The sequence below is a fragment of the Dipodomys spectabilis genome, unplaced genomic scaffold (genome assembly GCF_019054845.1).
Source record: "Dipodomys spectabilis isolate Male_0828 unplaced genomic scaffold, ASM1905484v1 ptg000108l, whole genome shotgun sequence".
In the NCBI taxonomy this organism is placed as follows: Eukaryota; Metazoa; Chordata; class Mammalia; order Rodentia; family Heteromyidae; genus Dipodomys; species Dipodomys spectabilis.
In genome coordinates, this window is record NW_024870785.1 from 5,222,295 (window position 1) to 5,249,758 (window position 27,464).

A 27,464-nucleotide genomic window follows, 5' to 3' on the forward strand; every position below is an offset into this window, starting at 1 on the left:
TAGATGCTCCTGCCGGGGCTGGCTTTGAACTGCGATCCTCATAACTCAGCCTCCTCAGTAGCTAGGATTACAGCCATGAGCCACTGGTGCCCAGCTCATGTCTAGCCTCTTGTAATCAGCATTAGGCTTAGGAAATCCAACCCTGCTGCTCTATGTAAGGCACAATGTTCATTCCCATAGCAACCCAGTACTGCATTGCATGAATGTAACAAAAGGTATGTTTCCAGTTTACTGTTCATGGACATCCTAGCCACAGAGAGGAATCTCTTATGAGACATAAAACCAACCCTGTGGCATATAAGAGGTGTGTGTGATGTACTGAGACACTTCACCTAGTGTTTATGTCTTGAATTTTGTTCAGAATTATGTCCTTATGTCCCTCTTCAAATATGCATGCCAACACTGGTTAGCAGTGAGTATGTAAATACAGGAATACAGGAATACATATATGTATATATACGTATATACATATGTATACATATATATACGTATATACATATATACACATACATATATATACATACATAGTCAAGTGTATATATATATACACTTGGAAAGGTTTTTTTGTTTTGTTTTATTTTTGGGGTCCGGTCGTGGGGCCTGAACTCTGGGCCTGGGCACTGTCCCTTAGCTCTTCAGCTCAAGGCTAGTGCTCTACCACTTGAGCCACAGCGCCACTTCCGGCTTTTTTCTTTTTGCTTATGTGGTACTGAGGAATTGAACCCAGGGCCTCATGCATGCAAGGCAAGTGCTCTACCACTGAGCCACCTTCTCAGCCCCTGGAAAGGTTTATAGAGAGATGCCATCCTAGCAAATCACTTCTCACACTACCCCTGGTAGCACACAGCCAAACTGCAGCCTTCACCCATTGAAGTTCAGGATTTACAAACCACAAGTGTCAAGTCTCACAGTTAACCAAAGGTTTAATGTACTCTTGAACAAGTGATCCTTTGTGGGCATAAAAATGTTCCAGTTCCAGCCAGGCACTGGCGGTTCACGCCTGTCATCCTAGCTACTCAGAAGTCTAAGATCTGAGGATTGTGGTTCAAAGCCAGCCTGGGCAGGAAAGTCCATGAGACTCTTATCTTCAATAAACGACCAGAAAACTGGAAGTGATGCTGTGGCATAAGTGGTAGAACACTAGCCTCGAGCTGAAGAGCTGAGGGACAGCACCCAGGCCCAGGGTTCAAGCCCTACAACTTGCTTCTTGAGTGGTTCAGGAAAATGTGGTCCATATATACAATAGATTTTTACTTGTCCACTAGACAGAATGCCATTTGCAGGGAAATGGATGGACCTAGAACAAACCATGTTAAGTAAGGTAAGCTAAGCTGAGAAACAAATGGTGTATGTATTCTCTATTATGTGGAAATGATATCTTGAATACAGAGTACAGGATAAGTTATACAGAACTCTGAGCATCCACACACAAACAGCCAGGCTAAAGGAGGATACCCTTAGGGGAGGAACCCAAAGGTGTAATTCCTCTCAATATTTAAAATATGATTTATTAAAATGAGCTCCAGGAAATGGAAATAATAGGTTTTTATTGTTGGGTTGTTTTTTGGTTTGTCTTTGTCTTGCAGGGGAGGGAAAGGGGAACACAGAAATGGAGGAAGGGTGAACTAATGTAGTTATGACATTCAGTATACACCAGGTGGAAAATGAACTATGCAACTTGTGGGCAGGGATGGGAGGGGGAAAGTGAAAGAAGGGGTGACACTGTCCTAAAAAGAATTGTACTCATCTGACTTCCGAAATGGTAACCTCCTCTGTGCAATACCTTAATAGTAACAATAAGAATACATTTAAAACCACTCATTTACTTACTGGGTGTGTGGTGTTGTGCCAAATCCTTCACTGATACTAATCTGTGTAACTCCTTCCAGAACTGCTGAGAAGAAACTATTATCCCTCTTTAAAGGTGAGGAAAGAGGATTAAAAAAAAAACAAACTGAATAATCACCTGAAGGCACACAGAGCCAGGATTTGAATTCTGGCCCTCTCTCACAATGACACGCTCTGCCCCAGATACACCCTCAACATTCCATTCCCACAATCCAGCCACTTCCCCAAGGGAAGTGTGGAATCAGAAAAGCAGCCACTATTTCTCTTAGCAATCTCACCAGGGTCACAAACACTTCTAGCCCTTCCTCCTGCCATTCCCACAAGGAGGACAAGTTAGTTGTTTATTCTGACCAGTAGAAGCCCAAGACTTGCCTCGGGTCCCAAAATACTAGTGAGCAGTACGGAAACACCTAGAGGTCACCTGGTCTTTTGCCCATCTCTGTATCTAAGCAGCAGAGCTAGGTCAGCCAAGTCTAACCCTGCCTTCATGAGCAAAGCCAGGTGTGAGGCAGGGAGACTAGCCTATCCCAAGGAGCTCATTACCCTCTCCATCATGGGAAACCCTCAGTCCTAAACAGGTTGCCTTTCCCCCTTGGATTTGGGTAAGTCAGGCCTAGGTTGCACCACAGACCCAGCGTCCCAGATTCTGAGAGGATGAGAAATTCCTCAAGCCTCCCAGCTTAGGATGTGTTAACCAATCCAGAGATTACTATTACCCATGTCTCTTGGTGTTGTCTCTGCATGGCGGGGGAGAGAAGGGGGGGGGAGGGAGAGCTCCCTAGGGATTGTCCTGTGGGGGGGGGGGGGGGGGGAATGGGCTTTTGGCACCTGGGTTGGCCTAGCCGGTGAGGTCTGCAAGTAGGTGGCCTAGATGTGGGTGTTTGGCTCCCAGCTCCAGGCTGGCTCTGTGGCCTCTGAGTTACTTCACCACCCTCCACCTCAGGATCTAAGGTGACCTCAATGGGCTTCTGTGAAAATTGCCAGGAGAAATTTTGAAACGCAAACACTGCCAAAAACCCACCTCATTCCCACCAGCTGTTTTTTTCTGACCTGTAGAAACCCCAGACTCCTCGTACCTCGGGTCCCACTGCACCAGTGCCCAGGACCGGCACCCCTGGTGTTTCCCGATCTGTGGCACCTGGCCGCGGCGTGTGGTAGGCCTGGGCTGCGCCTCTGCCTCAGTGGTTCCATGCCAGGTGTTAGGTGGGGGTGACCAGCCCGTCCCAGGGTGCCCGGGACCTTCACCGAGCCGCTCCCATGCTCAGAACCCCTCAGTCACCCTTCAGGCAGGAAGTCGGCTTTTCCTCGCGTACGTGGCGCTCTCTGGGGTTCAACAGAACAAGGGAATTACAGAACAGAGTTGCGCATGCGTGTGCCCGTATGCGCGCATGCGCAGCCCATGTGCACATGCGCACAATCCTCCCTCGACGGGGTTTTACTGTGCGCGGGAACCACAAAGCATGTGCGAGCACGCGCGCGACATTGCGCATGCGCACAAGTCTCCCTCATACCCACGCATGTCCCAGGCTGTTTTTTTTTTTTTTTTAATTTAATTTAATTTTATTTGTGAACATACTGTACAGAGGAGTTACAGTTACATGGGCAGGATAATGCGTACATTTCTTACCAAGCATTGCAGCCTCCTCCTTTGTTTACCCTTCACATCCCTTCCCAGCCTCCCCTCTCCCCCCCAATCCCAATCCTTCCCCCCCTCCCCCCCACCTTCTCATACCCTCCCATAACTGTGAACCCTCTCTAGGTAAGTTACATTACTCCATACAATTAAATTTCTATGTAAATCATCGTTATATTGTATTATTGTTTAGGAATAATGGCAAGAAAATGTTCAGTACAGAGGTAGGCCGTTGCTTTTTGTTTTTTGTTGTTGCACTGGGGAATGAGCTTAAGGCCTTGTGCTAGTAAGGCAGGTTTCTCTACCACTTGAGTCATGACCCCATGACTTGGTTATTTTCAAGATATGATTTGTCTGGCCTGGGCTGCGTGCGATCCTCTTATTTGTGTTTCCCTTTGTCCGTGGGATGGCAGGCACATAACACCGCACCACCCATCCTTTGAGATGGAGTCTCACAAACTTTTATGTCCCAGGCTGACCTCCACCTGAGATCCCCCTATCTCTGCCTCCTAAGTAGCTAGGAATACAGGATTGGACCATGATGTCCAGCTTGTTTTTCCAAATATATTTGACCTGCAACTGGCTGAATTCAAAGATGTAGAATCCATGGATAGATGGCCTGCTATGTGTGTGAGAGAGTGAGGATGGGGGGAGGGGGGGAATATACAGTTAGGGAAGTTTGGTGAGGCCAAAATCTGGTGGAATAGGTTGACACATTGTATTCCTGGAGAAGTTATTGTCTGAATCCAAGGTACTCTGCTGGCAGAATTCTTTCTTGGTGGGGGGAGGGTTAGGCTAGACTTTATTCAATTGATTGGATGTGGCCCACCCACAATTATGGAAGGTAATCTGCTTTATTGAAGTAACACCAGTTGAAATGTTAGTCTAATTTTTTTTTTTTTTTTTTTTGTCAGTCGTGGGGCTTGAACTCTGGGCCTGAGTGCTGCCCCTCAGCTCTTCAGCTCAAGGCTAGCACTCTACCACTTGAGCCACAGTGCCATTTCCGGTTTTCTGGTGGTTTATTGGAGATAAGAGTTTCACGGACTTTCTGCCCAGGCTTTCTGCCCAGGCTGGCTTTGAACCGTGATCCTCAGATCTCAGCCTCCTGAGTAGCTAGGATTACAGGCGTGAGCCATGGGTGCCGGACTCCTTAACTTTTTTTTTTTTTTTTTTTTCCGCTCAAGACTAGCGCTTTAGGGCTGAGAATGTAGCTTAGCAGTAGAGTGATTGCCTAGCATGCATGAAGCTCTGGGTTCGATTCCTCAGTATCACATAAACAGGAAAAGCCAGAAGTGGTGCTGTGGCTCAAGTGGTAGAGCACTAGCCTTGAGCAAAAGAAGCTCAGGGACGGTGCCCAGGCCCTGAATGCAAGCCCTAGGTCGGGCAAAAAAAAAAACACTAGCATTCTACCACTTTGAACCATAGCTCCATTTCTTGTTTTCTGGTGATTAATTGGAGATAAGAGGAATCTCACAGACTTTTCTTCCTGGGCTAGCTTTGAACTACAATCCTCAGTTCTCAGCCTCCTAAGTAGCTGGGACTACAGGTATGAACCATCAGCACTCAGCTGTTAATGTGATTTTTAATGAATCATTTTCAAGGAAGCATCTAGAATAGCTTGGTGCTATGGCCCAGCCACATTAAATAACCACCACAAATAACCTATATCAGGTTAAGTAAATGCCCTAATTTAAGAGTGTGTGTTGGGGGCTGGGAAGGTGGCTCAGTGGCAGAGCGCTTGCCTTGCATGCCTGAGGCCCTGGGTTTGATTCTTCAGCACCACATAAGCAAAAAGAAAAAAGCCAGAAGGGGCGCTGTGGCTCAAGTGGTAGAGCGCTAGCCTTTAGCTGAAGAGCTGAGGGACAATGCCTAGGCCCAGAGTTCAGGCCCCACGACTGGACCCAAAAAAAAAAAAAAAAAGTGGGTGTTGGATTTTTATCAGGCAATTCATTTCATATCATTATTCTCCTTTTGTTTATAAATGACTAATCTTCTGTAATTCTGTTCATATAAAATCTTTCTCTCATTGTTGAAGTAGATTCAACTTGCCCAGGAAAAAGAGATGACTCTCAACTGATCCTGTGCTCACCATCTTCATGGGTACTTGCTGTGCTGAATAGAGGGCAGAGACTCAGCCTGTCCTGGCCCTGGTGCTGAGACAAGCCACTGGGCTTCTTGTCTCTGCCTGTTGTCTCTGGGCCCAGCTGGGAGGGGCCCACTGGCTGTAAGAAGAGCCTTGTGTAACCTCTTAGGGAGCCTGTAGGTGGGGCTTGACACCTGCTGGTGTCACAGCCTTCTTCAGGGTGGTGCTGACAGCACTTGCTGGGGGCTCTGGAGTGACAACACTCATGTGCCTAGTTCATACTAGGCTAGTTCATACTAGCTTCTGCCTAGACCATACTAAGGGTTGTGTGGAGCTCGCCTGGGCCCACTGTGCATTGTTAAGGTCTCTGAATGAGACCTTTGGCTGCAAGCGTGCCTCTCATTCTCCAGAGCACAGGTGCCTGAGGCTGAGGACATAGTCCTCCAGGACTCTGGGGCCCTGCAAACAGAGGATACCAAGCTGAACAGTGTGAGGGGGACAGTTCCACAACACAGTCTCCACCCCAGTCACCAGCTGAGTGGTACACAGGTCCCCAGAACCACCTGCTGACTCTAAAACTCTGTGAGCGCCAGAAAAGCACTATACTTAATGGTGGTGCTCTTCTATTTCTTTCTTCCTTTTTTTTTTTTTTTTTGGTGGCACTGGGGTTTGAATTCAAAGCCTTATGATTTCTTTTCTTTTTTTTTTTGTGTCAGTCATGGGGGCTGAACTCTGGGCCTGGACACTGTCCCTCAGCTCTTCAGCTCAAGGCTAGCACTCTACCATTTGAGCCACAGCACCACTTGCAGCCTTTTCTGCTTATGTGGTGCTGAGGAATCGAACCCAGGGCCTCATGCATGCAAGGCAAGCACTCTACCACTCAGCTACCTTCCCAGCCCAGCATTGTGATTTCTTACTTTTTTTTTGGTGGGTCTTGGGGCCTGAACTCTGGGCTTGGGCGCTATCCCTGCGCTCTTCAGCTCAAGGTAAGCACTCTACTGCTTGAGCCACAGAGCCACCTCCCGTTTTCTAGTGGTTTATTGGAGATCAGAGTCTCATGGCCTTTCCTGCCCAGACTGGCTTTGGACTGGCTTTGAACCGTGATCCTCAAATCTCAGCCTCCTGAGTAGCTAGGATTATAGGCGTGAGCCACCGGCGCCCTGGCTTCAGCCTTGTGATTTCTAAGCCATCACAACACCTTCAAGCCATGTCTCCAGCTCTCTTATATGACAGCCCAGGCAAAAACATGAGATCCAGCCAGGCACAGTTGGCTCACACCTGTAATCCTAGCTACTCAGGAGGCTGAGATCTAAGGGTTGTAGTTCAAAGCAGCCCAGGCAGGAAAGTCCATAAGACTCTTATCTCTAATTAACCACCAAAAAGCTGGAAGTGGAGCTGTGGCTCAAGTGGTAGAGTGCTAGCCTTGAGCAAAATAAAAGCTAAGGATCAGCACCCAGGCACTGAGTTCAAGCTCTAGTACCAGGATGGACACATACACACAAAATAAAATCATCTCCCTTTGTAGATGACAGGATCTATATATCAAATGTTCTAAAGAATTCACAAGCCTGAGCATCGGTGGCTCATGCCTGTAATCCTAGCTACTCAAAAGGCTGAGATCTGAGGATCACGGTTCAAAGCCAGTCTGGACAGGAAAGTCCATGAGGCTCTTATCTCCAATGAACCACTCAGAAAACCAGAAGTGGTGCTGTGGCTCAAGTGGTAGAGTGCTAGCATTGAGCTGAAGAGCTGAGAGACAGAGCCCAGGCCCAGAGTTCAAACCCCACAATCGACTAAAAAAAAAAAAAAAAAAATCACAAAACCATATTAGTGCTGATAGGTTCATCAAGAGTGTAGAATATTAAGATCAAATACAAAAATAAATCACATTTCTACAAAATAGCCATGAACAATCTGGGAATGAAATTAAGAAAAATAATTGCATTTGCAACAGCATCTAAAAGAATACAATTCTGAGCGATAAATCTAACTAAAGAAGGGTGAGATTTGTGAAGAGAAAAAGAAGGAGAGTTCAGTGTGAGAGTAGGGGCCTAAAGACACCCCAAATCTATTCCGTAGAGGTGAAAGTATTCCCTATGTCAACAGCTGTTCTGTGCACTGGCCTGGGGTAGAAGTCTTCTCAGCTCCTCTCAAACCAGGTGTGGACATGCTGGAGAATTTGGGTAGACGCAGCCCGCTCTGAGTGGTGGGAGCAGCTCTGAGGTGCCCCAGGCCTGGGAGAGCTATGGCTGTGCCCAGCTGCAAGCGTCCCCTGCTCCTGGAGGGTCAGAATGCAGCCCTGGGGGTCTTGGGCCCCTAAGCAGCCTCATGTCTGCACCCTCGATGGCCTGGCGTCTGGGGCCCTGCGCTTCAGCACGGTCCCTAGGGCCTGCAGGATGGCAGTCTGGCTGTTCTGCACATTGTAGTCAGTGAGCCTCAGCAGACGGTCGAAGTCGGCCTCCTTGTAGGTCATGTTGAACAGGGCGTAGGGGGAGGTGGCTCGGCTGAGATCCACTTGGCCAGCTCCGAGCTCTGCAGGACTGCGCCGGACACCTGAGAGGGTGGATGGGCAGGGTGAGGGGGAGAGGCCCATACAGGGGAGCACCTGCTTCTACACAAGAGGCCTGTTCCTTTCTCCCAGACCTCTAGGCCCCGCACCCAGAAATGTAAGAGTGGGTGGCAGGACGCCACTCTGTTGTTTTGACTTCTCAAGCAGCTCCCTAATACCGCTCAGGTGAAACAGTCAGAACAAGGAAGCCCAATGAATTAGGAACAGATTCTTTAAGCTCACATCTTTGTGAAGAAACAAATGTGGCATGGTGGCTCAAGTTACTGAGGAGGCAGACATAACAAGCCAAAAAGTGAGACCCTTATCTCAAAAAATAAGCAGGGGGCTGGGAAGGTGGCTCAGTGGTAGAGCGCTTGCCTTGCATGCATGAGGCCCTGCGTTCGATTCCTCAGCACCACATAAGCAGAAAAAAGCTGGAAGTGGTGCTGTGGCTCAAGTGGTAGAGCGCTAGCCTTGAGGTGAAGAGCTGAGGGACAGTGCCCAGGCCCAGAGTTCAGGCCCCACAACCGACAAAAAAAAAAAAAAAAGCTGGGTATGGTGGTGCACAGCTGTAATCTCAGCTACTGGAGAGAGACAGAAGTAGGAAAATCAAGGTCCAAGGCCAGCTTGAGATTGTAAGTGAAAAGGACTAGAGTGCGGCTCACTTGTGTGGTCGAGCGTTTGCCGTAAGCACAATCCTCAGTAATTACAAAAAAAAAGAGTAAAGTTAGAAGATTCGGAATAATGGCAGCAAGAACTAGAAAGCAGGGATAACGCAGGAGGACAGGGTCTTTCTCACTCAAAGGAGATAAGATTCTACAGTGGCTGGAAGGAGAGGATAGAAAGTAGTGTGATGAGGGATTAGATTTGGGGGGCCCTGAGGAAAGGCTGGATAGGATGATAGAGAGCCCCCCCCCCCAATACAAAGCAGGAGCACAGAGGTGTGCAGGCCTCTAGGTTTCTAGGGGAAGGTGGAGAACAAAGGAGCCTGGGGTTATGACAGTGACCTGCACGCAGGTTCAGGTTCGTGGGTATCAGCTATCAAGGCTGGGGGGGGGGGGGCTAGTGTCGTGTGCAAAGCCTGGGTGTGGCTGGCCTTTCCAGGGAAGCGCTCTGAGGGACCAGGGCTGCCTCACCTGGGGCAGAGAAGTCCTGGAAGGAAGCGTTGACCAGTGGGAAGTGCAGCAGGATGGGGGCCTCGGGACAGGCGGGGTCAGAGAAGAGGTGGCACTCCCTGGGCTGGCGCTGGTCCTCAGGACTGAGCTCCACCCGGGGGAAGGGCAACCCCTGGGCCCTGCAGTACAGCTCCGTCTGCTGCAGGGCCTGGCAGGGGGAACAGGGAAGAAGGGAGCCCAGATCAGAGCTCTGGAAAATGCTACGTCAGTTCCAGCCCCAGCCAGCTCCCATAGCATGGAGACCACAGCTGGTTCTGTGCGGGAGCCCTACAACCCCACTGGCTAAAAGTGTGGCGTGGGCTGCAGACCCCAGCACGCCCCCTCCCTCCACCTGCACTGCTACGGCTGGATTAATAAGTCTCAGAGCCTGGAGCGTCTCTGTAAAGGACACACAGGTTCACCCCAATACGGCTGCTATTCCACAGTCCCTATGGGGTGCGGCAGATTGCCCGTGAAAATGCTCAGAGCCTCCTTCGTGCTCTGTCCAGCTGTTCTGCCCCCAAAGAGGCTCCCCTTCAACCGTCCTGCGAACCCAGCCCCAAGCAGTGGTGAGTCCTGCCTTAACCTAACAGCGCCTGGCAGGCCTGTGCGGCTGAAACCTGTCCTGTCTCCCTCCCTGGGAGACGGGGAGGTGTGGGACTGTGCCTCAGTGGCCTTGCTGCTTGCCCTGGAGCTTGATCTGCTCCTGGGGTCCCCAGGGCGGGTGACCAGAGGCACCTGAAAGGGCGAGTCGAGTGAGTAGTTGAAAGACAGAATGAGGTCCGGCTGGCGGCCTGGCCGGAACATGGAAGGGTAGCTGTTGTTGATGAAGTAGCCAGAGTCCACTAGACAGAGCTGGGGCTCCTGGGGGGTCAGCTGGCTGGGCGTGGCATCGAGCTGGCAGTCTGGCACGAGGAGGCAGTGAGTGAGAGGCGCCCACCCCTTTTGGACCACCACCATGTTTGTCTCCTTGTCCTGTTAACCTCTGATGTCACTTCCTGAATGCAGGCATCACCCCCAGCCATCCCCCACATCTCCCGATGGGATCTTCTCCACACGGGAAACGGATGCTGTGACTTCCCAAGACCCCACCAGGCATCCAGCCACGTGCACACGCCTGGCCCTACCTGCCCAGGTGGAGAAGGCTTTCTCTTCACAGTAGTTCCGGTGCATCTGGAGGCCGTGGAGGAAGTTGGCACTGCGCTGGTGCAGCGGCCTGTTGGTCAGGAAGCCCTTGAACGCCTGCGCCAGGGCTGTGCCGGGCTGCAGCCACGAGCCCTCCGCCCAAGAGACGCTCTGGGAGGAGGCCGGGGGCTGCTTCCCTGCGGCCAGAGAAACAGACATGGGTCCAGTGAGAGGCCGGGCAGTTTCCACCGCTCCTCCTCCTTCCCCACCCCAGGCTGATCCCAGGCCTCCCTCACTTTCCCCTCTCCTACCTGTGTTCTGGATCTTGTCCTTGATGTGCTGTTTCCAGTCCTCTCCAGAACAGGTGAGATCATACCAGGTGTCCAGCAGGTTCAAGGAGAAAACGTTGCTCCAGATAGCTGAGGGTCACCCCCGCCCCACCCCCCCCCAAGAGAAGTCAGCCACCTTTGGGTGCTGATGGGAAAGGAAAGCAGGGTGAAGACTCTCCTTGCAGTCACTCTTCCCGGCTCTGCCAGGCCTGAGCCCCTGGAGTGATGTCCAGGAAGAGACCACCGCTCACCTTCCAGAAAGCAGATCTGGGACTCAGGGAGCCTCTTCATCAGTCGCCCCATGAAGAACTCGGAACCAAAGAGCTCGGGTGGAATGAAGGCCCCGTACTTCAGGAACCCGACCTCGTAGGGGGAGAACTCCACCCATTCTACGGGGTGGGAGGGAGAGGTAGGCAGGGGAAGGGGAGCGGGCCTGGGGAACCCCAGAACCAACTCCTCACCTTCACCATCCACCTGTTCATATACTCCCCTACCCCCACCCCCGCCCCACCCCTGCCCGTGCCGCCACCCCTTCCAGAAGGCTGGGCAGTCCGACCAGGAGTTGCCAGATTGAATTCGCCAGGCATTCTTGGGGTGGAGAGGATTTGGGGAGAAGGATGGAGTGGATAGGTCTGTACCCTTGAAGTCGAGGGTGTCTAGATGGTTCTCTTTGACATTGAGGCTCAAGTAGAGAGGCAGAGGGTTCTGTCCCCGCTCCAGGGCTGCTCGCTGTCCTGATAGCTTGTGATCTGTCACCTGTGGGGGTGGGGGGCCCTGAGGGCCTGAGTTTCTATCGTGATGGCAGAAAGTCTACCAGGACAGGGGCAGGGGTACAGGCTGGAGGTGAGGGGGTAGCTGCACCTTTGGAATCAGGTGGGGAGGATGGGTATGGGTATGGCTCTGATTGGCCCCAAATACACCAACATCATTCCTGGCTATATATGTTATGCGTTGCGTATCTCCAGGGAGGACCAGTCACGGAGACAGCGGCACCTGCAGCCCCACCCCCGCCCCCGCTTTCCCGTGGCCTGCGTGCTCAGTGGATGGATGCGGACAGTGGATGCTGTACGGCACGCCGAGCGATGCCTGCCCCTTTCACATTCATCTCCCCCCTCCCCTTCTTCTCTGCTTTGCTCAGGGCCAGGTTGTACCTGTGGCTTCTTCCTGCCCTTGCTCCTAATTTTCTCTTCCATACAACTCCAAGCTCTGTCTTTTGCAGTAAGGACTATGGGACATACGTCTCTATCTGGGACATATGGCACAGAGCCTCCCGAGTGTCAGGGGCTCCAGGAGACCTCATTCCAGCCAAGGTCCGAGATGCTCCTACAACGTAAGTGGTGCTGCCTACCTAGAGCATCTGCAAGGACTGCGCTGGGTGGGCGGGGCCGGGCCAGGCTGGGCTGGCAGCATTGGCCACACCGGATGGCAGGGCACGTACCAGGCATGGAGACTGCATCCCTGTTTCTAGGTGCCCAGGCCATGTCGGCCCTTATCAGATTTCCTTAGAGAGCAGGTTGAACGGGTGATTTCTGGGTCTCCACTGAGAATCAGCCTAGCACTTGATTTGTGTTTAGTCATTGCTTAACAATCCTCGCTATTGAGTAGAATGAGGGAAACTTTGCCCTTCTGCTATATTTCATGATTCTTCCCTGAGGTAAGATCTGAAGAAGGATCAGTATACCCTTCCACCTAGTCAGACAGCACCCGCCACCCTCCTCGATGCCCTCAAAGCAAGCTGAAGAGGACCCTGGGACTCTAGTCCCCTCGTTGCTGAAGTATCCCCAACACATAGACCTTCTACTCAGGAAAGGAAGAATGAAAAACTAGAGACTTCCCCCAGAGAAATGGGAAGAAGTACCTAAGTGGTTCAGTGCTTGTCAGTGCTTGAGGCTCATACCTGTAGCCCTAGCTATACCAGGAGACTGAGATCTGTGAATCAAGGCTTGAAGTCAGCCCAGGACATACCAAGAAAGTTTTACCTTCAATGAACCAGCACAAAGCTGGAAGTAGAGGTGTAGCTCAAAGTAGAATGCCAGCCATGAACAGAAAAGGCCGTGGAGAGCTTATAATAAACCCATAATCACAGCTCATCAGAAGGGTGGAGATCCAGAGTATCACAGATGGAGGCCTTGGCAAACAGTTAGTGAGACCTCCATCTTGATAAATAAGCTTGTAATAAGCACTTTAAATGTGTGCTCTCAGCTATGTGGTAGGGCATGGAAAAGAGGATCTCAGTTTTTTCTTTTTTCTTTTCTTTCTTTTTGTTGTTGTTGTTGTTGTTGTTGTGGGGCTTGAACTCTGGGCCTGGGCGCTGTCCCTCAGCTCTTCAGCTCAAGGCGAGTGCTCTATCACTTGAGCCACAAGTGCCACTTCTGATTTTCTGATGGTTAATTGGAGATAAGAGTCTCATGGACTTTCCTTCCCCGGGCTGGCTTTGAACCACGATTCTCAGATCTCAGCCTCCTGAGTAGCTAGGGTTATAGTCATGAGCCACCAGCGCCCAGCTTCCGTTTGGGTTTTTTTGTTTGCTTGTTTGCTTTTTTTTAAGACCAAGGCACCATTTTCAGCTCTATCGTCTAGATGAGAAAAACAGAGGCACACAGAGATTGAATCGTTGACGAGGGACGCAGAGCAAAATGCACTGTGATTAGGACCCAGGGACTCTGGCTCCAAAACCTGTGCTTTTAACACCAGTAACATTTTCTATTGAAGTATGAATAAAAGTGGATTAGAAATCCTAACAGACTCAAACACTGACAAAGCTTTGTTTATGTAACTGACTGCTTCCCAGTTCTTAGAGCCACTTCTGTTACCTGACTATTCACTGAAGAAGATCCTAACTCAACAAGTCAGACAGAAAGAGATGGCGATCGCCTCATTCTTGAAGGGTGGACCCTGACCTCTCTGACCATATGTAGGACACACACATGCAGATATACACCTCCTTCACCCCAACTGTGCAGGGTCCTACCTGGCCATGGAGCTTGGACTCGAGCACCAGAGCCCACAGGTCCACAATGGTCGTGGAGTGTCCCTGCTTAGCTCGCAGCTCCAGCTCCCGGTGGTAGCTCACCAGGCGCTCTGGGGAGAAGGCTGTTAACTGACTCTTGGCCAGATGCTCTCGGGCATGGCTGATGGGCCCCTCAAGCTCCTTCTGTGACCACTCTGGGTCCCAGTACAGGTGCGCCATTGTCCTGGGAACAGAAGGGGACAGGATAGGAGGAGGCTGAGGCCCAGCACACAGCCTGCCACTCGGCCCAGCCTCAGTCTTCTTCCAGCCCTTGCCTAGTTAGAAAATCTATAGCTGGGCACCGGTGGCTCATACCTATAATCCTAGCTACTCAGGAGGTGGAGATCTGAGGATCACCATTCAAAGCCAGCCTGGAAAGTCTACGAGACTCCTATCTCTAATAAACTTCCAATAAGGCAGAAGTGGAGCTGTGGCTCAAGTGGTAGAGTGAACAAAAGATGATCAGGGACAGCACCTAGGTTTCAAGTTCAATCCCAGGTCAGACACACACACACACACACACACAAATGTACCTATGACCCTTACCATGTAGAGCCAGAGATGCCACTCAGGTAGGTCACACAGTCTAGGAGGCCCAACTTCTGCAGGGCCAGTAGGTGGCCGTAGAATGCGGTCATGGCCCGGGCACCTCCTCCTTCAGCCACAATACCCACAACTGGGACCTGGGCCACACACAGAGGTAGACCACCTTAACAAGGACAGGGACCCCTTACCCTGGGTGCATTCCGCTTCCAGGCAAGAGGCATATGGTCAGGGTCTGACAGAGTCAGCTTAGAGCTAGGGCCAGCCCTTACCCAACAAGGGACGGCTCTCGGGCCAAGCCAGAGCCCCCCAGGGGAATGAGCACCCCAAAGCTTCCCATGGCCCATATCCTCCCACACCTTTACTCTCCATTCTCAGGGGACTGGAATGTCAAGAGGGCATCGATGTCAGGTTCTATACCCACATCCCTTCCCCACCCCCAGACCTCGTCCTCCTGTAAGTCTCTGTCCAGCTGGAAGACATGCTTCAGGGCCTTGGCCGCCACCTGCTTCCTCCTGCTCAGGAAGGCCCGCTCCTGTGCACACAGGTTGAAGCCCAGGTGCACAGCCAGCTCCTTAGAGCTAGGACAAGGAAGAACCAGGGGTCAGGGGTTACAGGTCACAGGTCTGGAGCGGGGGTGGGGGGGAGGGGGAGGCAGAGAGTCTCCACAGCCCACAGTGAGCTGCCAGGTGACCTCCAAGAACCAGTCACTCTACCGCCTACCACCCGTGCGATGGCTGTCCCATGGACATGAACTCCCCATGGACGTGAACTCTCTTACCAGCTGTCTGAATTGAGCTGCAGCCTCACTCCTGGGGCCTGAAATCAAAGCAAGAGAGCTCTCTCAGAATGCTCTGGACCCTGAGAGACCCTGAGGATCCCCTGGGCCCTTGGACTCCTCCTCCTCCTCTTCCCCATTCACCCTCGCCAGCCAGTTGAACCTACTTACATTTGTACCAGGAATGTCCACCGTCACCTTGGTCCCCCTGGCCAGGGACCTCAGGGGCACTGAGAGGTGTCCAGCCAACATGTTGGAATTACAGCTATTGCCTCTGGAGCTCTGGAGGGAAATCATTCATTCATTCATTGGACAAACCCTTGCTGAGCATCTAGACGGCAAACAAGACAGCTACAATCTCTCCCTGATGATATAAACTGATTGCAACAACTGTGGTTAAGAATAATTACAAAATAATAATGGTTGGCACTTATTTTAGAGTGAAGGCATTGTTCTCAATGAGTCATATACACACACACACACACACACACACACACACACACACACACACATACACACACACACACACACACACACACACACATTTATAAACAGGCAATAAAGCCACGTATGGTGGCACACACCTATAGCCCTAGCTGCTTGAAAGGCAGAGATCAGGAGAATAATGGTTCAAGGCCAGCAAAAATCCATGACCCCCATCTCAAGAAACAAGTAACTAATCCTAACTACATGGGAGACCATAGGTAGGAGGCTTGTGGTCTGAAAATTCGAAGCAGAAATTCTAGAAAATTCCAGGCAGAAAATATAAGATCCTATCTGAAAAATAACTGAAGCAAAAAAATGGAAGTGGGGAGCTGGGCAAAGGTGGCTCATGTCTGTAATCCTAGCTACTCAGGAGGCTGAGATCTGAGGATTGCGGTTCAAAGCCAGCCCGGGCAGGAAAGCCTGTGAACTCTGATCTCCAATTAATCACCAGAAAACTGGAAGTGGTGCTGTGGCCCAAGTGGTAGAGCGCTTGCCTTGAGCTGAAGAACTGAGGGACAGTGCCAAGGCCGAGAGTTCAAGCCCCACAACCAACAAAAAAAAAGTGGGAGCGGGGGCTGGAAGCATGGTTCAAGCAGAAGGGTAACTTCCTAGAAAGTGCAAGACACTGAGTTCAAACCCCAGTACCACCACTACCACCCAAGATTAAAAGTTAAAGAGTGATGTTAGGAATGTACTATGAAGGACATATGGAGGGTGATATCATAGAGTAACAAAGGTTCGGGGACCCAAGGAGCTTCTCGGACAAGACCCCATCTGATCTGATACATGAGGAAGAGGGCAGGTACAGGAGGAGGCAGAGGAGTACAAGGAAGATACTTGGCATGGTGGAGAAGCAGGAGAAATATGGCTGTAGCATCATGAACAAGGTGACCAGCTGAGGTTAGTAAGGCCAGGCTGGTCAGCCTGTGGGTCCAGATAGATGAGGGTTTTATTCTGGGCCTTGGGGAAGAGCCACAGGGAGTTCAAAGGCTGGCCTGGCTTTGAGCCCCTGCTCATCTTCTTTCTCTTCCAACAGCGTAGAGAGAGGAGGCTTGGGGAGGCTGACAAGGCCACAGGGGCCTGGCTTTGGCCCGTGGGGAAATCAAGGAGGGCCTGCAGCAGCTGGAGCTGTCTAAAGGCCGGGGGAGCATGGGCGCACCCACCTTCAGATGCCCGCTCAGCTCTGTGCATTGGGCTGCCAGGTAGTGGAAGCTGAGGGCCGAGGCTGTGCCCAGGGCAGACGTCTGTGTGTCCTCATAGGATCCCTTCAATACCAGCTCCAGCTCATCCTGACCTAGGGAGCCAGTGATCAGGTTAGCATGAGAGACACAAGAGCCCCAGCTGAGACCCGAGGTGCCAGCCGAGCTGCCTGGATGAGGAGCGGCCCAGAAAGGTAAGGAGGCGTCTGCAAAAGGTCCTTTCATGACCCCCCAAGGGACTCCCATCTCCTGTGACAATGTTTCTCCAGGTCAGGGCGTGACTTTGTAGGAGGGATGCACCTTCTTCCCTGGGACAGCTTGTGTCTGCCTCCCTCCCCCCAACATCCAGGCAGAGTCCAGACCTGGTTCTGAGCAGATTCTCACCTGCGGCCACCATGGTGCTCTCTGCTCTGTCCACGCAGACATCCAGCTGTGACAGTTCTCGGGCCTGGGCCAGATTGCATTGTGGGCATAAGGCTCCCAACATCTGTGGGGTCAAGCTGAGGTCCCCTCACCCTCCAGCCTGAGCTCCTCGACTGTCCCAAATCCACTACTACACACAGCACAACAAGAGGATTCTGAACGCAAGTGGGTCCGACACACTGAATTCCCATCTAGGATCCTACGGCCATGGTGCAGCCTGAGCAGCCGGGAGAGCCCCTCTCCACCCCGTCCCAGCTCGCTCCTAGCTTTACTCAATTTCTGGAAGCCGTGAGAACATGGTTCCTCCTCTATCTTCAGAACCCTGATGTCTGGAGGAGTGTGACTACAGGCCCTTCTGAGTAGGGTATACACACCACAGATTGAAGCTGGGGTGGCAGAAGGGCACAGGAATGGTAGCCTAGCACACCTTGTGATTCTGCTGTCCCAAGCTGGCTTACTCCCCTCCCCCTCTTCTCCTCCTACCCCCCCCCCCCCCCGCTTCTCCCTGCAAAGCTCGCTGGCTGGCTGATGTCACCACCTGCCATTTTCCCTGGCATCCTCCTTGGAACTGCTGCTTCCATCAACCTTCTTACTACAGGCTCCTTCTCAGAGAAGGGGTGGTTGCCATGGGCATTTTAATGTGCATTCTTCTAAAAAGTGAACTAGCCACCAGGCACAGGAGGCTCACCCTGTCACCCTAGCTACTCAAGAGGATGAGATCTGAGGATCATGGTTTAAAGCCAGCTGGGTGGGAAAGTCTGTGAGGCTCCTATCTCCCATGAACCACAGAAAAAAAAGCCACAGAAATGATACTGTGGTTCAAGTGGTAGAGAGCTAGCCTTGAGCAACAAGGAGCTCAGGGACAGGTACCCAAGCCCACAGTTCGAACCCAAGGACCAGCAAAAAGAAAAAAAAAAAAGTGAGCTAGCCCATCGCACAAGCGCTTGCACAGCCCTGGAGGGCACACCTCTAAGGTTTGTGCTCTAGGTGCAGATTCTGGGCTTTCAGTTCAACCCCTGCGGCAGACCTGCAAACGGTGCCTGGTCCATGCACCTCATGCAGCGCTCACCACCTTGTGGCCATTCCTGTCCATTGCAGCTTTGGGAAATTGCCGCTGATGGAGGAGAGCCAAGAGGCAGAGACACCTGCTGATTTGATTCCTGCCTCTCCAGATAGGAAGCACAACACCCTGCAAACTCCCTCCGACCCTCACCGTTCTCAGTATTTGCAACCTGAAGTGGGGCTTGGCTCTAGCACTTCTTGGGGGGGCAGATCTCTGAGCTAAACTCTTAAGAACTCATCACACCTCACTAAGCACTAACATTTCCTTCAGTTCCCTCAGTCATCCAGCTCAGGGCCAGAACCTCCTCCCTGCAGACCCACCTCCCCCTTCCCCATGCACCCCTTATCTCCAGACTCCTACAGGCCCCACCGCCCCAGATGACCACCTAGCTGGGAGGCTCTGGAGAAGGGGTATTTTACCACAAAGCCTCGTCCCTCCTCCCCTACACCCCAGCCCCCCTCCTCTAGGCCTGGGGAAGGTCGTTACCACAAGGACATGATTGGTGATGAGACTTTCTGGAGGGTCTGACCTGGAAAATAAAAATCAAAGCACCCAGTCTGGACTTGCAGAGGCAAAGACATTCTGCGCTGCCTGGACATCAGAGGGTCTCACTGAGTGATGCTGTGGAACATCCTGGCTAAGATCCAGGGTTGGGGAGATGCCTGAAGTGCAGTTCAAAAGGTGAGAGGAGAAAGCGGGGCAGGGGAAGTACTGGCTTTCCTCTCCTCAGTTCTCTGGCAGGTGGGGAGGGGGGAAGAGAGGAGATAACCAGGAGCACCAGCAACTCACAGCTGGACATTGCAACACCAGATCTAGGTCAGAGCCACTTCCTTGCACACAACCCGGGTCCCCGGACACTCCCTGGGCTGTGGGATATTACTCACGTTTTCTCCAGCAGAAACTCCACATCTAGCTCTTCCTGTCCCTGAAAGCAAAGAGGGTGAGCAAGTCAACACATACAGTCTACAAAGATGCTCTGCAATGTGTGAAGTCATCACGCCGTCTCAAGCAGCCTCTGAGGGAAGCATGCTATTGTGACTGTGGCCAATTCACAGATGAGGAAATGGAGGTGTGGGGCAAGGAGGACTACCTGCCCTAGTTGGCTGCAGCTGGGTAAGTCTGCAGACGAGCAGGTCTTCCTCCCTCCTGGGATCCCAGATTCTGGGCCAGGTGGAAGGGAAAGACAAACTCAGTTAAAGGGGGGGGGGCTTCAGGATGCCCAAGCCCCCTCCCGAGGCAGCCCTCCACCTCCTTTCTTTCTCTTGGCAGGAAGAATGCCAAGATGCCAAGCTAGCCTTGGGCTCAGCAACCAGGAAAGACAATCCCACACTGCCCTCAGGTGGCTGTTAGGAAATTCACACCTTCCTCCTCATGACACCCGGGGTTCCTTCCAGTGAACATGCAAATCTCTCTGGGAGGGGTTACTCACTGCCCTGTGGATGAGCTGAGGAGAAAAGGAGGAAGACAGGGAGGAACTTCCTCAGCCTCGAGCTGGAGAGGGCGGGGCTTCTCCACCCACCTGGGGACCTGGGGAGAAGGTTTTCTGGAACAGCTTGCCAGGATGGACCTCTGAGATGTCATAGAACACCTTGAAGCAGATGCCATCCTTTGTGATTGAGTTTTCATCATAGACGCTCAGCTCCAGAATATTCTAGGGGACAAGAAACAGTAATCCGGGACATCATCTATGCAAAACAATATCAGTTCACATATAACAGTAAAACTTAAGAGAGATATAAGGATATCCAATAAAATTCCCCATGTCCCTCTCCTAGTTTTTGCTCTTACCAAAAATAAAATCCTAGGGGCTGGGAAGGTGGCTCAGTGGTAGAGCGCTTGCCTTGCATGCCTGAGGCCCTGGGTTCGATTCCCAGCACCACATAAGCAAAAAGAAAAAAGCCCGAAGTGGTGCACTGTGGCTCAAGTGGTAGAGCGCTAGCCTTGAGCTGAAGAGCTGAGGGACAGCGCCCAGGCCCAGAGTTCAGACCCCATGACTGGACCCAAAAAATAAAATAAAATAAAATCCTAGAGCCGGGTGCTACTCAAGAGGCTGAGATCTGAGGATCTCAGTTCAAAGCTAGCCTGGGCAGGAGAGTCCATGATACTCCGATCTCCAATAAACTACTCAGAATAAACTGTACCAAGAGGTTCAGCACTAGCTTTGAGCAAAAAAAGCTCAGGGAGAGCACCCAGGCCCTGAGTTCAAGCCTCATGACTGACAAAAAATAAAATGAAATAAAATCCTGAGTCAGGCACAGTGCCTGAGAGGCAGAGATTGGGAGGGGGGCAGTTTGAGGTTGGAGTTCAAGGACAATCCCCTACAAAATACAGTTCACAAGATTCCACCCTGATGGCTAGGCACAGTGGCGTGTCATTCCAGCCACACCAAGAAATACAAATAGGAGGATTGAAGTACAGGCAAACCAGAGGCTATGTGACGGTCTTCTGGAAAGTGCTTCCTTGAACCCCACAACACCCCTTCAGGAGATGCTTACTGGCCTTTGAGAGGCACTGAATGGTCATTGCTGGAGGTCAGTGTCAATTCCAGGGAGGGTAAGGACACGATCATCCCTTCTTCACATATTCACTCACAGAACATACAGTCCAGAGTATTAAAAAAAAAAACCAACCCTAATCCACAGAGCTTCTGAGAGGTGTGGAGGAAGTGTGCCTCCCTCCCAAGCCCTCCAAAGTGAGGGGTGTGGCCCGGGCTCGGTGAGTGGACAGTGGTACCCTGGCATTTACCTTGACCTGACTCTGGATGAGGAAATGGAAGGTCTCATTCCACACGGGGTGACTGGAGTTGGTGACTGTTTTAGTCTTGAACTTCATCCCAGGAGCAGTTGGCAGCTGCAAGGTCACATATGGGTCTGCCTCACTCACTGCCAGGGTCAAAGGAAGCATCAGGAGAGAGAATCGCTCAGATCTTTGCCCAGGGGCCTCACCAGCTTTCTACCAAGACCCCAGTGGCCACTGTGAGCAGCACAGCACAGCCCCAAGGCACGGCCTCCCCCATCATCCCTGGGTTTATCATCCCTGGGTACCATCATCCCTGGGTACCATCATCCCTGGGTCTCATCATTCCTGGGTCCTGTCATTCCTGGGTCTGTCATCTCTGGGTCCCCTCATCTCTGGGTCCTGTCATCTCTGGGTCTCATTCCTGGGTCCTGTCATCCCTGGGTCTGTCATCCCCAGGTCCATCATCCCTAGGTCCATCATCTCTGGGTCCCAACATCCCTGGGTCCCATCATCCCTGGGTCTCACCATTCCTGGGGGCTCTCATCCCCAGGTCCACCATCCCTGGGTCCCATCATTCCTGGGTCCATCATCTCTAGGTCCATCATTCCTGGGTCCCATCATCCCTGGGTCCCATCATCCCCAGGTCCATCATCCCTGGGTCCATCATCTCTGGATCTCATCATTCCTGGAGCCTGTCATCCCTGAGTCCCATCATCCCTGAGTTCCATCATTCATGGGTCCTGTTACCCCTGGGTCTCATCATCCCTGGGTCCCATTATTCCCTGGGTCCATCATCCCTGGGTCCATCATCCCTGGTCCATCATCTCTGGGTCCCATCATCCCTGGGTCCTGACATCCCTGAGTCCCATCATTCATAGGTTCTGTTATCCCTGAGTCCATCATTCCTGGGTCCAACATCCCTGGGTCCATCATCCCTGGATCCTGAAATCCCAGAGTCAATCATCCCTGGGTCCTGTCATTCCCGGGTCCCCTCATCTCTGGACCCTCTGGAGATCAGGACACAGTCACTCACACAGATCAGTCGTGCGCAGCCTCCGTGCCTCCAGGACCCTCACGGTAAGCTGGTAGCAGGCACCAGCTTCCTCCTGGAAAGACACATCAAACTGAGCCCCCCACATTCTCTCACCCAAACCTAGAGTGGGGGTTGTAGATACAACCCCTTTCCCCACCTGGTGAGCCCCAGTAATGCAGCCAGGCCTTCTGGGGACCAAAATGGCCTTTATCTACCACCGTCCTTGGGGTCACAGCTCTGGGTCACAACCATCAGGAGATGACAGACCACCTGGGGGTAGAGTCTGTGGGAACTCCTCCACTCTGGGGACAGAATTTGAAGCATCATGGCCAAAGCAAGGAACTGGGAGCCGAGCAGTGGCCACCCCGCTGATCACTTTGGGATCAGTCACGTCCAGAGCTCCCAGGAAGGATGGTCCCTCAGGGATGGGTGTGGCCAGCCACCCCTCGACTCACTCTCCACCTTGCTCAAGGGAAGCTGAGGCAGGGGAAGCCCAGGGGCCTGTAGGACGCCCATAGCTACTAAAGCAGGGCTTGGCCCATCTGTGATCTTGGTTGTGAAGCTGGTGATGGCAAGAGCCTCAGGCAGGCATAGTGAGCAGTAGATGATGGCTGTTGTGTGTTAAGATGCTCACGGGGTTATGTAACCCACACAGACGTTTCCAAGCCCCCTGCTGTGATTTGAGGGGGGGGGGACTCAAGTGGCCTGGCAGAACCCCAGGTTGACCCCAATGGAAGTCATTGGCTTTGCATCTCCTTGACAGGGGACCCTCACTTGGCGGGGGGGACCCTCAGAATGGTGGTTGTCAGACTAGGACATCACCTAGACAGGGAATGTGTAGTGGCAGTCCTCACCCCAGCCGGGAGGGGACTCTGCTAAGGCCTCAGGCAGCAGGGCCCTGAGGGGCACCATCCACAGGCTGCTGTGGCAGCTCTGTGCCTTGTGACAGCTCTGGGGAAGGAAATGCAAGGTTCCTAGGCCAGGAAATGAAAACAAAAACCAAACACAGTGACTGATCTCTTCTAGGAAGTAGAGGAAGACTCTGGCACTAGGTGGCCTGCATGTCAACCCCAGTGCTGTGATTTACATGCGGCGTGACCCTGGATAGGTCACTAAACGCCTCCATTTCATCATCTGCAGTGGAAGAGGAACAGCCTTGAGTTAACAAGGGTGATCGAAGGCAGAACTGTGAGCCGTGTCACAGATACAACACACACACAGACAAGTTTTGAGCAGGCTCGTGGAGCTCAGTGGTAGAGCTCTTGCTTGGTTATGTCCATGGCCCTGAGTTTGATCCCCAGCTCGCCAAAACAAAACAACAACAAAAGTAAGTGTTCTCTAGGCAGTTGTTCTCATGGCTATTTAAATACTTGTAGTGTGTCTAGCTGTTGTACTAAGTATTATTGCAGTCTCCCTTTCTTTTTCTTCCCCAAATCTCATAATTATATGGTACTTGAATATTCTTCAATAAAGGAATGGAGGCTTACAAAGGTTAAGTTCCCAACTCATCAAGGACCAAGTTCAGGTTCAAACTTCAAGACCAGAGCTTTCAACTCCCATGTCATTCTACTTTCCTAAGGCCTGGGTGGAGATCCTGTCCCTCCCTGAGCCACACAGAGGTGGAACAAGTCCCAAATGCTCAGCCAGCCCTGCCAGCCCAGCTCCTGCCCCTCCGGTGAGCTCCAGTCTCTGATCCAACAAAGCTGCTGCTGCTGGTGCCACGGGAGCTAACTTGAAGGCTGGGGTGAAAGATCTGGTCTGTGGGATCCAGTCCTAGGTACTTCCAAGATAAGGGGCCTACTCATGCTCCCCCAAACCCTGAGCCTAGGGCATTTGTTTTATCCCACGGGGATGGACCCAGAGTAGGCAAAGAGAAGATGGAAAGGGTGTGCAGCCATCATTTTGGGGTGTTCTGGAAAGCTCCACTTGGCTGTTCTAAGACATGAGACTGAAGCCTCAAGTCCCACTGATGGCTGACTGGAGGATGGGGAGGGTCCTCCTAGCTTTGTTTTGCAAAGAGAAGGTCCCTGTGCATCTCCCCAAGGATTCCTTGGTGTCCAGCCTGTTCTGAAGCACGTCATTTCTACAAGCTCAGGCTGCTTCTCTGGGTATAGCTCAGGCCAAGAGGAGAAGAAGCAAATAAGACAAAGCCCCCATTGTGTGGGTGCTCTCTGGGGCCCCAGGGGGGATCTGAGGAGTCAGTTCTATCCACCTTGGCCTCCAGTAAAGGATGAGAAATCTGGGCTGGGGGAAAGCCCGCGGCAGGGGTAAGGACAGTCGGTTTCTGCTGGCCTCCCTGGCCTGATATAACCTCAGAGCTCTGGGGCCCAGTAAGTAATTGGAAATGGGTGAGGACTGGGGCTCCCTAGGACACACAGATTGACACCCTCAGGACTTCATCCAGTCCCAGGAAGTCCAGGCCTATGGCGGTGAGCTCCAGGCCTGCTGGGTCTCCCCTGTGCCGTACAGATACTGTCCTCTGACATGGAACGGGAGCCTTTGTGGGGAGCTGGTAGAAGTCCTGAGGTGCTGCTGCCTGGCTACTCAGGATGAAGAGAGGTGGCTCTGATGACCCCACTCATTATCCTGGGCCCCAGTGCTCCCCCACCCCAAAGCACAGCCCACCTACTCCCGCCTCACCCCACCCAGAGACCAGAATCACCCTGATTTCATTTGTGCCAGGCTCCTCAGATGCCCCCTGGCCCCAGGTCCTTGCCTAGACTGGTGCCCACGGGCCGGGCAGACACTCTTACCTGGTGACGATGGCCAGGGGGTCCCTCAGATGACAGGCTCTCCATACCAGCCCTTCCAGCTCCACTCCAGGCCCAGTTCCCTTGCTGGCTGATGGCTGGTGATCGTCCCAACAGGATGGGACCAGCTGTGAACCTGCCAGCCTTGGAAGTGCCACTGGCCTATAAACAGGCCAGGACTCCACCCAGCTCACTGTCATCCAGCACCTTTTCCTCTTCCCCTAAGAGACTGGCTTAACTGGGTGTGGTGGTGCCTGTACTGGGGAGGCTGAGGCAGGAGGATCAGGAGTTCAAGGCAAGTCTTGGGCTACATGATAAGAGTAGTTGGAAGAGGGTGGAGGAGGAAGAGGAGGAGGAAGTGGAGGAAAGAGAAGGAGGAAGAAGATGAGAAGGAAGAGGAGGAGGAGGAAAAGAAGAAGAAGGAGGAGGAGGAAAAGAAGAAGGAGGAGGAGGAGGAAGAGTAGGAGGAAAAGAAGAAGGAGGAGGAGGAGGAGGAAGAAGAAGATGAAGAAGACGAAGAAGACAAAGAAGAAGAACAAGAAGAAGAAGAAGACGAAGAAGAGGAGGAGGAGGAGGAGGGAGGGAAGGAGGGAGGAAGTATAGGATCAACCAGCACTGAATACCAGGTTCTCCAGGTGGAGAACCATCCCAGACCCAAAAGATCAGGTCACCTGAGGGGAAAGGTCAGGTCGTCTGCCAGAGCAGTGGGAGGAAGTTGGTTCCCCTTAAGTAGAGGGCAGAGAATGGAGCAGGGGCCGCAGCTAAGGAGACCCCCTTGAGCCCTATCTGAGCCAGGCAAGCCTCAGTGGAGGAGAGCTGAGCACCTGAAAGCATAATGAAGACCGGATCCCCGTGGCAGCTCCTCGAAGCCAGAACTCCAGGCTGTAAGAAGAGCAGTGGCAGCGGCCAGTCCTATGGAAATGTGTCCTCCTCATCTGCCCCTGAGTGGACCCCACAGAGCTGCAGAGGGGTCTGGACACCTCTGGTCCCAGGCCCCTCATCTCCTCTCTAACCCATACACCCTCTAGTTCAGCAGTTACTAGAAGCTTAGGTGTTTTTACTTAGACTCAAAAGGCAGACTTTGCAGTAAGAGAAACTGATCAGAAAGAGAAACTGATATAGGATCAAAAACGACCTGGGTGGGGGTGGGGAATGTGGCTTAGCGGTAGAGCGCTTGCCTAGCATGCATGAAGCCCTGGGTTCGATTCCTCAGTACCACATACACAGAAAAAGTTGGAAGCAGTGCTGTGGCTCAAGTGGCAGAATGCTTGCCTTGAACACAGAGAAGCTCAAGGACAGTGCCCAGGTCCTGAGTTCAAGACCCAGGACCAGCAAACAAAAACAAAAACAAAAAAAAACCAACTAGGCGAAACCACCTGTTGCTACTGTTGGTGTCTGGTTTATTAAACACACGACCCAAGCTGGTACCATCTAAATAAATGCTGGTGTATGAAGGTGAAGGAGAGACACTCTGTCTTTCCAGCTTGGGAGAGGAAGCTGGAGCTGCTGAATGTAGCAGCTAGCATAAGAGGAAGGCCCAACAGGAAAGGCGCCAATGATGACAGCCAAGACTTCTACAGGATGTGCTGCGTGGAGGTGGCTCAATCATGAAGCTAAGGATGCTTAAGCCTGGGCTAGCCTTTAGCACATCCATCCCATATCTCTGAGAGGAGACATGCACGTGTTGAAATCTGATTTGTAAGAAGAAACTGCCTCACCAGTCTTCTCATTCCTCCATCCCTTCGCCTGGATGGGAGAAGGAGGATTAGAGATACACTTAATTCAGTTTTGTGGAATACATGTTTACCTAGCTGCAGCCAATGAAATAGATAGTAGAGCGATGGCTAGAGGTGAGGTTTAGAGATCCTTTGCAGAAATACTCCTATCCCTGTGCCGACTCATCTGACATTATGACACAAAATGACAAGGCCAGAGATGCACTGAAGTACAGATCTGTCCACTGGTGCCACAAGAATTGCGTAGAGGGGGCTGGGAAGGTGGCTCAGTGGTAGAGTGCTTGTCTTGCATGCATGAGGCCATGGGTTCGATTCCTCAGCACCACATAAGCAAAAAGAAAAAAGCCAGAAGTGGTGCTGTGGCTCAAGTGGTAGAGCGCTAGCCTTGAGCTGAAGAGCTGAGGGACAGCACCCAGGCCCAGAGTTCAGGCCCCACAACCAGACCCAAAAAAAAAAAAAAGAATTGCGTGGAGGAAGAGAAGCAAGATCAGAAATATTCAGAGACTGTTTAAAAAAAATATCCAATCAGGCACACATAATTGTGATTTAAAGATATTTTTTTCATTGTTACCCGATTAAAACGAAAGTGCTGTCCAGAAAGGGGCATGAAATTCAGTTATGCCTTGAGTGCATTTCTTTTCCATTATAATTGTTGGGAATTCTGAGAACTATAAATGATCATTACAGTACTACAAGTATCTGGCACACCGACAATAGCTCATAGATGAGAAAAACATGGGAGACGTCATGGCAGATTTTTACTTTCCAAAAAAAATGGCTGTGGCAATACCGTCTTTTCCATGTTTCTCTAGAACCTTCTAGAATTCCCCTTTTCTCCCAAAAGCTAGAGGCTGATTCCTCCTGCTCTGCAATCTGGTGGGATTGTGATTGACTTGTAACTCTCAGAAGGTAAGGACAGTGGTACTACTGACCCCAAAGGCTGGATGGTAAGAAGCTTTCTCCTAAGTTCCTGGGATACTCTGA

At 51.8% G+C, this 27,464-nt stretch overlaps 1 protein-coding gene across 1 annotated transcript; it reads right to left on the reverse strand.

Annotated features, from left to right (window-relative positions):
- Nucleotides 1–7,890: 7,890 nt before the first annotated feature.
- Pla2g4d (phospholipase A2 group IVD) lies at nt 7,891–24,792 on the reverse strand. Its single transcript, XM_042687906.1, has 20 exons — nt 24,748–24,792; nt 21,995–22,067; nt 20,968–21,104; nt 19,742–19,873; nt 19,107–19,147; nt 18,709–18,751; nt 17,121–17,184; nt 16,701–16,831; nt 15,223–15,333; nt 15,055–15,092; nt 14,719–14,854; nt 14,277–14,413; nt 13,692–13,914; nt 11,359–11,476; nt 10,972–11,109; nt 10,703–10,810; nt 10,394–10,588; nt 10,005–10,171; nt 9,249–9,435; nt 7,891–8,117 (listed from the first exon to the last, which is right to left on the reverse strand). The coding sequence occupies exons 1-20, from the start codon at nt 24,790–24,792 to the stop codon at nt 7,891–7,893; spliced, it is 2,451 nt and encodes an 816-aa protein (XP_042543840.1).
- Nucleotides 24,793–27,464: the final 2,672 nt, after the last annotated feature.